At 47.3% G+C, this 10,132-nt stretch overlaps 1 protein-coding gene across 1 annotated transcript; it reads left to right on the top strand.

Annotated features, from left to right (window-relative positions):
- The first annotated feature begins 219 nt into the window (after positions 1 to 219).
- BNIPL (BCL2 interacting protein like) lies at positions 220 to 10,078 on the top strand. Its single transcript, XM_047784711.1, is given in 11 exon segments — positions 220 to 418; positions 1,584 to 1,679; positions 1,878 to 1,942; positions 2,168 to 2,398; positions 6,003 to 6,186; positions 6,395 to 6,496; positions 6,921 to 7,052; positions 8,651 to 8,717; positions 8,719 to 8,738; positions 8,926 to 9,024; positions 9,472 to 10,078. Coding segments are annotated over 11 exon segments (1,116 nt in total). The 5' UTR covers positions 220 to 335; the 3' UTR covers positions 9,509 to 10,078.
- The last annotated feature ends 54 nt before the right edge of the window (positions 10,079 to 10,132 follow it).

Below are 10,132 nucleotides of genomic sequence, written 5' to 3'. Positions count from 1 at the left end.
GGAAATAACATCTCCCCTCATCCTCAGCCTTTACCTTTTTTTTTTTTTAAGCAGCTTCCAGATGGTTTTAAAGGGTGTGGAAAACTGCCTCCCTAGACTCAGCCAAGACTAGCCACTTTAGAAAATGTACTCTCCTCCCCAAAACCCGCCCCCACATAGGCATGGTTTTTCTTTGGGGCAAACCTGCTCCTTGGGAAGGGAGGTGGCAAAACCTGTTTGAAAGTGAGGTTACCTCCCTTCAACCCCTCCCTCCTCCTCGGAGTCAAGAGCAACAATAGCTGAGACAGAGAAGGGTACAGAAGTTTGGGGGAGCTGGGACATCCAGCTCCTCAACCATGCCAAGCGTTTTAAAGAAGACAGGAAGTCTTATGAAGATGGGAACTCTACAAGGGGCAGGAGAAAAGACATTGGATCTTGGGTAAGTTCTTGGCTAACTTGACTGAAAACGAGGAGTGACTAATTTTGAGGGACTTTCCCACCATCCAGCTCTTACCAAGTCAAATCTCAAGTTCTTAGAGGAGGCAAAACTAAAAGAATTTGCAGAGAAGGGGTGGGGGTGGCTTTAGGTAGGAAAGATCCATTTGTTATGGGAATTATTAGGGAACAGGGGCTTCCAGGATAATTGGAATCCAGGATATTATTTTGTCTTGTTTTTGGCATCATGTGGAAGTTCCTGGGTCAGGGATTATACCTATGCCATGGCAGCAACCTGAGCTACTGCCAGTGACAAGGCCAGATACTTAACCCACTGAGCTACACGAGAACTGCCCCCCCCCCTTTTAAAGAAAGCTTCTATATTTTGCGTGTGATAAATTTACTCTTTCTTATACCCACTCTCCCAAATGGCCATTGGGAAAGCTGACCTGGAACAAAATTAAAAGTGTAGGTTCTCCTAGCTAGCTGATCTCTCTTGCTCCTTCCCTTCTTCCCCTCCCTCCATCTGTGCCATGGTGTCCCCTAACCACTCCCCAGTGTGCTGAAGGAAAGGCAGGCCTGACTAGGTGCCATCTTCCCTAATTTTGCCCAGTGACAGCTGGGCAGGTCTTTCTGGTTCCAGCCAATTGTCACGTGAAATACCTCTCGCCCCTACTGTGTGGGTGGAGCAACTGCCACACAGGTAAAAATAATTAGCTTTACCTTCCATCCCTCCTCTGCTTCTAAACCCAACAGCAGGGGTGATTGCTTGCTTGCTTGCTTTTTTTCTTTCTTTGCCGCCAGGCAGATATAGGATCAAATCCGAGCCACAGTTATGACCTACTCCACTTCTGCAGCAATGCTGGATCCTTTAACCCGCTGAGCGAGGCCAAGGATCAAATCCACATTCTGGCGCTGCAGAGATGCTGCCATTTCTATTGTGCCACCGTGGGAACTCCTAGGCATGATTTCTTTCAACAAGTGGTGAAAATGATAGAAATATCTAGGAGACAAGAGTCTGAATTCTTTTGAAGGCCTGCCCTCTGCTCTGTACCTTCATTACTGTTCTGCATTCCTGTGTTCTCACCTACTATCCAGTTCCCTCAAGACACTGCCTAATTTGTCTCATGATAATCTTTTTTTTTTTTTTTTTTTCCGGGGCATCTCAGGGTCAGGGAAAATGCAGAAACAGCAGTGCCAGAAGCATCCTTGAGACTTGGGGGGCTGGAGCTGCAGGAAGAATGGCAGGATGAAGAATTTCCTAGGTGAGGAAGTATGAAGGAGGGAGGCTGGGAAAAGGGAGGGCTGGTCACAGGCGGAGGTCAGGGATGGTAAATTGGCACTTGACGGAAGGTGGGGAAAAGGAAGAGATGATACAATCACAGTGGAGAGAGAATTGATACATTGATGGCTTAATGCCTTTAGCCATTATTGCTGCCCCCCTTTCACCTTTTTCCCCCTAGATTGCTTCCTGAAGAGACTGACCCTTCTGAAGATCCTGAGAACCCTAAAGGAGACTCACAGACGGGTAGGCGAACTAGAACCCAGGCCTCAAGTTCTTGGTTAGTCCCAGGACATGTTGGGCTACCCTGTCCCTTTGCCGTTCCACTTCCATTTTCCTAAATGGCCCCTGTGTTAGTCCTTCTTTAGAATTCACCACCTATTATCACACAAACAGAAATTCTAACCTCCGCATACACACACACACACACACACACACACACCTTTCTCTTCTTTTTTCCCCCTTCTCCAGCCCCAGGTACCCCCAGCACCTTAGCCCTGTGTGGCCAGCGCCCCATGCGTAAGCGTCTGACTGCCCCAGAGTTGCAGCTGAATCTGACAGAAGGGCCTGGAGATAATGGAGCTTCTTCCACCCACTCTGTACCTTCCTCTCCTGATGGCAGTTCTGACCTGGAGGTAGACGAATTGGAGACACCTTCAGACTCGGAGCAGCTGGACAGTGGACACGAATTTGAATGGGAAGGTGGGAAAGACAGCTGAGGACTGAGCTGGTAGAAGTAGAGGCCAGAGTTGAAGAAGCTCAGGGGGATTTAATGGGACTAAAGTTAGAACTAATAGTGGGAACCAAGAAGTCAGAATGGAAAGGTAGAGCCTATAGATCAAATCTGAGAGGAGTAGTGGGGACAGGGGCAGGGGGAAGAAGAGGGTGCTTTGTTTATTAAGGAAAACTTACTGAATAACAGTTATATGCTGTCACTGAGCTAGAACTGAGTTATAAGAAGATTCCTGCTGTGGCATAGCAGTGTAAGGATCCAGTGTTGCCACAGCTGTGGTGTAAGTTGCAGTTGCAGGTCGGATTCAGTCCCTGGCCCGCAGGTACAGCCAAGAAAAATAAATAAATAAAATAAGATAATCCTTACCCTCAGGTAGCTCTCTGTTTAGTATGAGATAAACATATATACAGATGAGTGCAGTTAAATGTTATGACCAACACGTGTATAGGGTACAGAGTAAGCAGGGAAAAGGCAAAGGTCAGCTGGGCCTGAGATGTTAGGAAAGACTTTACAGGAGTTCCCGTCATGGCGCAGTGAAAACAAATCCGACTAGGAACCACGAGGTTGTGGGTCCAATCCCTGGCCTCACTCAGTGGGTTAAGGATCTGGCGTTGCCATGAGCTGTGGTGTGGGTCCCAGACGCAGCTCGGATCCTGCGTTGCCATGGCTGTGCCATAGGCCAGCAGCTACAGCTCTGATTGGACCCCTAGCCTGGGAACCTCCATATACCGTGAGTGCAGCCCTAAAAAGCAAAAAAAAAAAAAAAAAGAAAGAAAGAAAAAGGAAAGACATTACAGAGGAGGCAATTCTGAGCTTATCAGGTACCTGGAGAGGCATTCTAGGTGGAAGAAGCAATGTGGACAATAGCACAGCATGTTAGGGATTCAGAGTATAAAGCATGACTATTTAGGTGTTAAGGAAAATTTTGTTTCTTCTCTACTCACTACCCTTTCGACACCAAATGTAGAGGTTTTCCCGCACCAACCAGTTCTCCAACTCCCCTAACTGGATGGCCTACAATTCAGTGATGACACTTGACTGGAGTTCATACAGACACCGCAGATTAAGGGCTCAACCACAAGACTGCCCCCAGACTTCAGACACCAGTCACAGGCCTGGGTTGTCACCTGTGCTTCTAACTGACAGGCTGTAAATCAGAGGTTCCCACTACCCCCTCTTCAGGCTTGATAATTTGCTAGAACAGCTCATAAAACTTAAGACAGCCATTTACTTGCTAGATTATAGGTTTATTATAAGAGGATACAGCTCAGGAACAGCCAGAAGGAAGCAACACAATGGACAAGTTATGTGGAGAGGGGTGTGGAGCTCCTCTCTGGGGGTGCATCACCCTCCCAACACCTCCACATGTTCACCAACTCAGAACCTCTTAGAACCCCTTCAGTTAGGTTTTTTTTTTTTTCTTTGTCTTTTTGCTATTTCTTTGCGGGCATATGGAGGTTCCCAGGCTAGGGGTCCAATCGGAGCTGTAGCTGCCAAGCCTTTGCCACAGCCACAGCAACGCGGGATCCGAGCCGAGTCTGCAACCTACACCACAGCTCACGGCAACACCAGATCGTTAACCCACTGAGCAAGGGCAGGGACCAAACCCCTGTGCCATGACGGGAACTCCATCAGTTAGTTTTTTTAAATGGAGGCTTCCTATGTAGGCATGATTGATTAAATCACTGACTCTCAGTGGTTTAGCACAACCACTGTCTCTCCCCTCCTCAAAGGTCAGAGAGTGAAAGTTCCAACCCTCTGATCACCTGGCTGGTTCCCTGGCAATGAGCTATCCCTCTGGAGGAGCTCTGCAAGGTCATCTCATTAGCATAAACTTGTGTGATTGAAAGGAACTTGTTACAAATAGAAGATACTACCTTCATCTTTATCAGGAGCTATTTTAGGAGCCCAAAACTAAACCAAAGTATGTTTTATATCACAGATATGAAGTTCTTGGGAGGAGAAGAGAATGACGAAAGACTGTTAAGTAAGCAAGGGTCAAATCATTGAGGCTCTTCCTGCCACTCTAGGGAGTTTTGATTTTATCCTGTAGCCAATGGGGAGTCCCTTGAATGGTTTTCATCAAGGGAGTAAGATGATCAGATTTAATTACTTTGAAAAGATTGAAAACAACCTAAAGTTACATTAGTAGGATATTAATTCTTTTATAGTACATCGATGCAATGGAATCCTAAATACTAGTCCACAATTTTTTTTTTTCTTTTTATGGCTGCACCTATGGCATACGGAAGTTCCTGGGCTAGGGGTCTAGTCAGAAGCTGTGGCCCACACCGCAGCTTATGGCAATGCCAGATTCTAAACCCACTGACCAAGGCCAGGGATTGATTGAACCCACACCCTCATAGAGACAAGATCAGGTCCTTAACATTTTAAGCCACAATGGGAACTCCTAGGCCACGATTTTTAAAGACAAAGCAGTTCTTTCTATTGCTATGGAAAGATCACGCAGAATTCATGCCCATAGTATATTTCATTTGAGTGAAAAACGTAGGGGAGGAAAGAAAGCTGTAGCAGTGGTGTAAAGGGTGGAATGAAGGAAAACAAACAAGAGGCAGGGAGACAAGTTAGGAGGCTAGTACTAAGGCTCAAATGAAAAATGCTAAAAACATGTACCAGGACAGTAATAGTGGAAAGAATGATAAAAGGATATCATGGAGGTAGATTGGAAGAGGAACTGGGGCCCAGCTGGCTTAAGGGCTAGTACAGCAGAAAGATGACATAGAGTTCTCTCTCAGGCAGCTAAGTGGTTGGGGTCATGCACCAAGAAAGGAGGTATGGGAGAGAGGAGGACGAGAATGAGTTTGAGTTGCACTTGGAGTCTGGTGACTTGGAGTTGATAGAGAAACACAAAGTAGAGGTATTCACTCTAAGCATTTAAGGTTATGGGACTGGTGTTAGGACAGAAGTCTCAGTGAGAGAGGAATCATCACCTTACTGGCAGTAGTTGAAGACATGGGGGGAGTTCCCGTCGTGGCGCAGTGGTTAACGAATCCGACTAGGAACCATGAGGTTGCGGGTTCCGTCCCTGCCCTTGCTCAGTGGGTTAACGATCCGGCGTTGCCGGGAGCTGTGGTGTAGGTTGCAGACGCGGCTCGGATCCCGCGTTGCTGTGGCTCTGGCGTAGGCCGGTGGCTACAGCTCCGATTCAACCCCTAGCCTGGGAACCTCCATATGCCGCGGGAGCGGCCCAAGAAATAGCAACAACAACAACAACAAGACAAAAAAAAAAAGACATGAGGAGAGATGAGCTCACCCAAGGAAGGAAAAGCATGGGAAGAAAGAATCTGGAAAAACGGCAAGGGCCATCACCTACCATTGTGCAAGGTTACCTCCAGGCCATTGTCTAGTGAAAAAATAGGGATAATGGGTCACAGGAAAGAGAAACCAGCAAGGGGTTTGGGTTGATTGGACAAACTAGGGCTAGAGTCATGGGGGGGGGGAAATTGAGGAATTAGAGAATGGAGTAATAAACTCTAGGAGTCTAGGGAAGTTGCAAGATACTAAAGGTATATATTCTGCCTTGTTGATCTGCCCCCATCGCTCTTTTTTCAGATGACCTGCCCCGGGCAGAGGATCCAGGGGCCAGTGAGGCAGCTGAAAGGCTGGGCAGAGGTTGTATGTGGGATGTGGCTGGAGAAGATGGTCATCACTGGAGGGTGTTCCGAACAGGACAGCTGGAGCAGCGAGTGGACATGACTGTCATTGAGCCCTACAAGAAAGTCTTATCTCATGGAGGGTAATAGCTGGCATAAGTGGAGGGGTAAGAACTGTGACTTCTTGAATAAAATACCTGAGCTGGAAACTCAGTTATTGGGTTCAGAATCCTTCCTGAATTCTTCTAGCAACTAACTAGAGTCCCTCAAAGTCTCTCAACCTAAATAGATGTACTGTCCATCAACACTTATTTGCTGAGTGAATGAGTTTTCCCCTTCTCGTTCCCCAGGCTACCATGGTGATGGCCTCAATGCTGTCATCCTCTTTGCTTCCTGTTATTTACCCAGAAGCAGCATCCCCAACTACACCTATGTCATGGAACACTTGTTTAGGTGAGGTGGAAGGCCTAAAGGGTTCCAGGGAGGATGTTTAGGAGGGAACAGTTAAAAAGAGTCTCTTCTGGAGTTCCCTTCATGGCTCAGTGCATAAAAAACCTGACTGAGATCCATGAGGATGAGGGTTCGATCCCTGGCATTGCTCAGTGGGTTAAAGATCCATCGTTGCGGTGAGCTGTGGTATAGGTCACCGACACAGCTTGGATCCCACGTTGCTGTGGCTGTGGCGTAGGCCAGTGGCTATAGCTCCAATTCCACCCCTAGCCTGGGAACCTCCATATGCCTTGGGTACAGCCCTAAAAAAAAGCAAAAAAAGAGCGTCTTCTATGATGAGTAACTGATTGTAGAATCTATAAATAATGTCCCTCTCACTCCCTACAACCAGAAACATATACCTTCCCTAACAATTTCATTTCCCCAGGTACATGGTGGGAACTCTGGAGCTGCTGGTGGCTGAAAATTATCTGCTTGTTCACTTGAGTGGAGGCACAAATAGGGCCCAAGTCCCACCTCTGAGCTGGCTACGCCAATGTTACCATACCCTGGATGGGCGGTGAGCCTCTAGGACAAAAGGGCTACCACACTATATCTTATCCTTTTCTTTTCCATTTTTCTATTCCTTCTTCTTCCATTCTGTCTCTTCTGCTTTTCTTTATCTCTCTACACTCCCCCCCCCCTTTTTTTTTTTTTTTGGTTTTTTGTCTTTTTAGGGCCACATCCACTGCATATGGAGGTTCCCAGGCTAGGGGTCCAATCGGAGCTGTAGCTGCCGGCCTACGCGAGGCCTACGCCAGAGCCACAACAACTCGGGATCTGAGCCGAGTCTTCGACCTACACCACAGCTCATGGCAACACCGGATCCTCAGCCCACTGAGCAAGGCCAGGGATCAAACCAAAACCTCATGGTTCCTAGTCGGATATATTTCCTCTGTGCCACCATGGGAACTCCATGAAAGTCTAGTTTTAAATCTTGCCTCTACCATTTACTAGGTGTATGGTTTTGGGTGAGTCATTTAAATTTTCTGGGACTCAGTTTCCTTCTCTGTAAAATGGCAGGGATAATACCTTTGCCATTGAGTATCTGTGAAAATCAAATAAATCAGTATGGTACATTGCCTCTCACATGGAAGGCACCCTTTCCTTTTCTCATAGAGTTGCCATTTATGTCACTTTCCGCATCACCATTGTCTTTTCTTTTCTTTTTTTTTTAATTTATTTTTCTACTTTTTTAGGGCTGCACCTGTACCATATGGAAATTCCCAGGCTAGGAGTAGAACTGGAGCTACAGCTGCTGGCCTACATCACAGCCACAGCAACACAGGATCTGAGCCATGTCTGTGACCTACACCACAGCTCATGGCAACACCAGATCCTTAACATACCAAGCAAGGCCAGGGATCGAACCCACGTCCTGATGGATACTAGTCAGATTTGTTTTCACTGAGCCACAAGGGGAACTCCCTTTTCTTCTTTTCTTGTCTCCCTTCATCCCTGATCCATATGGAACATCCCCACACACCAATGTTTCTTTTTTTCTTTCTTCCCTCCATCTTCCATTTGCTCACCTTTCTTGTTCCTCTTCTTTTTTTCCTCCTCATCAATCTTCTTCACCTGAAGTTTTAGAGATAGTCCTGGTCATGGAGGGATGGAGGAGTCTTCTAAAGGGACTATGCGAGCACAGGGCACGGGAAGGAAGTTGGGTAGATAAAACCAGGCTAAGGTATTCTGAAAGGAGAGTTTCTTAAAAATGAGGAGGCTAGGAGTTCCATCGTGGCGCAGTGGTTAACGAATCCGACTAGGAACCATGAGGTTGCGGGTTAAGCATCTGGCGTTGCCGTGAGCTGTGGTGCAGGTGGCAGATGCAGCTCGGATTCCACGTTGCTGTGACTCTGGTGTAGGCCGGCAGCTACACCTCCCATTAGACCCCTAGCCTGGGAACCTCCATATGCCGCCGGTGCAGCCCTAGAAAAAGACAAAAAGACCAAAAAAGAAATGAGGAAGCTAAATAAGATGAGTAGAGTTGAGATTGAAGTTAGAGGAATGGGGATTAGACCCAACTGTCAGAGAAATCTAGAAATTAGAGAAGCGAAGTACAGAAGGTGGCTGTACTGAAGGTGGAAGAAGACAGGATGGTCTCCTATTCTTCTTCAGGCTCCGGAAGAACCTGCGCGCCCTGGTGGTTGTCCACGCTACATGGTATGTGAAGGCATTCCTGGCAACTGCTTCGACCCTTCATCAGGTACTAGCTCGGCGGACAAGGACTCCCTTTCCCCTCTCCCCATTTTCACAGTCAAGATTAAGACGTCCTTGCCCCACCCTGACTCTTTCTAGCGTTAACCTCTCTACCTGTTTGGTTTCCTTTGTAAGGGCTCTCCTGGAGCCCTCTTCCCAGCATAAATCACACTTGGTTGATCTTCTCTTTTCAGTTCCAAGTTCACACGAAAGATCCGTTTTCTGAACAGCCTTGGAGAGCTGGCCCAACTCATCTCCATGGATCAGGTCCACATCCCAGAAGCTGTCAGACAGTGAGTCCTGCCTGAGCTTGAGGATAAAAGTTTGGGGTGGGATGTATAAAGCCAATTCCCACTTTCTTAATGCTTTGGGAAAGATGCAAAGAACTAAAAGACAGAGGCTCTGCTTTCAGAGGAGAGATTAAGGTTACTACTATATCCAGTAAGAACAAATGAAAAAATCATTCCTATTAAGTGCATCAAGGATTAAAGGAGTAATCAGAGCCCAGAATTTAGAGACAATTCAGACCAGCTCTAGAAATTAAGAAGGGATGTGCTGGCAGTGAACAGGAGAGAATATCCAGTGGGAGAGGGCTGCTAAGGAGGAGAGGATCCTACATGAAGACCCACCCAAGCATCTAATCTTATAGCTCTTCCAGTTCACCTGGCTTCTCTCCCTAAGTCCCTGAGTAAAACCCAGGTCCTGCTCCTGTACCACTTTTTTCCCTCTCTTGCTCCTAGGCTGGACCAGGATCTCCATGGCTCAGGAGGGACCTAGTGTAGGACTGGAATAAAGAGCCTTAGACCAAGCAAAGATATTGCTCTGCCTACACCCTGACCCCTGAAACAGCTGAACTGGTTTTGTAAATCATCTCATCCTCAACCTCATTACCACTGGATCTGCACATCTCAATGGGGTGTCCTTCCTTCCATGGCCCTGCCTTCAGAGCAGGATTCCAAGGTCTGGAAGCTGATCTGCTGGGTGACTTTCATTTCAGCTGGAGGGGTGCATGCAATGCCATTTGGTTTAGGAAAGTGCAAAGCTGTGCTGCTTTAGCTGTAGAACCTTGGGCAAATAACTTCATCTCTTTGAATCTGAGGTCCTTTGGGGCTGAGCTTCCTTCCATCTGAGGTATTCCAGCAGTCTGCGAAGGTGAGGGGTGGATGGGAAGGGCAGGGCTCCTCCTGGGTGGGAGCCCAGAGATCTACGCCTCTATTTTCCACTTTCCTTCAGTAGTCGCAGCTGCTGCCTGTGAGCCTGGGGAGGGGCGTTTTCAAAACCTGTTGTCTTTGTCCTCTGTAGTAAATTCAGATGTGTAGCGGCTAATAAACTCAACGAGAGATTTAAGCTCTGCGCCAAGGACGTGAACTACTCTTTCCCCAACCGCTTACATTAAAGCCC

This window comes from Phacochoerus africanus, chromosome 6 (assembly GCF_016906955.1).
Source record: "Phacochoerus africanus isolate WHEZ1 chromosome 6, ROS_Pafr_v1, whole genome shotgun sequence".
Classification (NCBI taxonomy): Eukaryota; Metazoa; Chordata; class Mammalia; order Artiodactyla; family Suidae; genus Phacochoerus; species Phacochoerus africanus.
The sequence above is the reverse complement of the archived record's forward strand: the minus strand, read 5'-3'. Positions and strand labels throughout refer to the sequence as shown.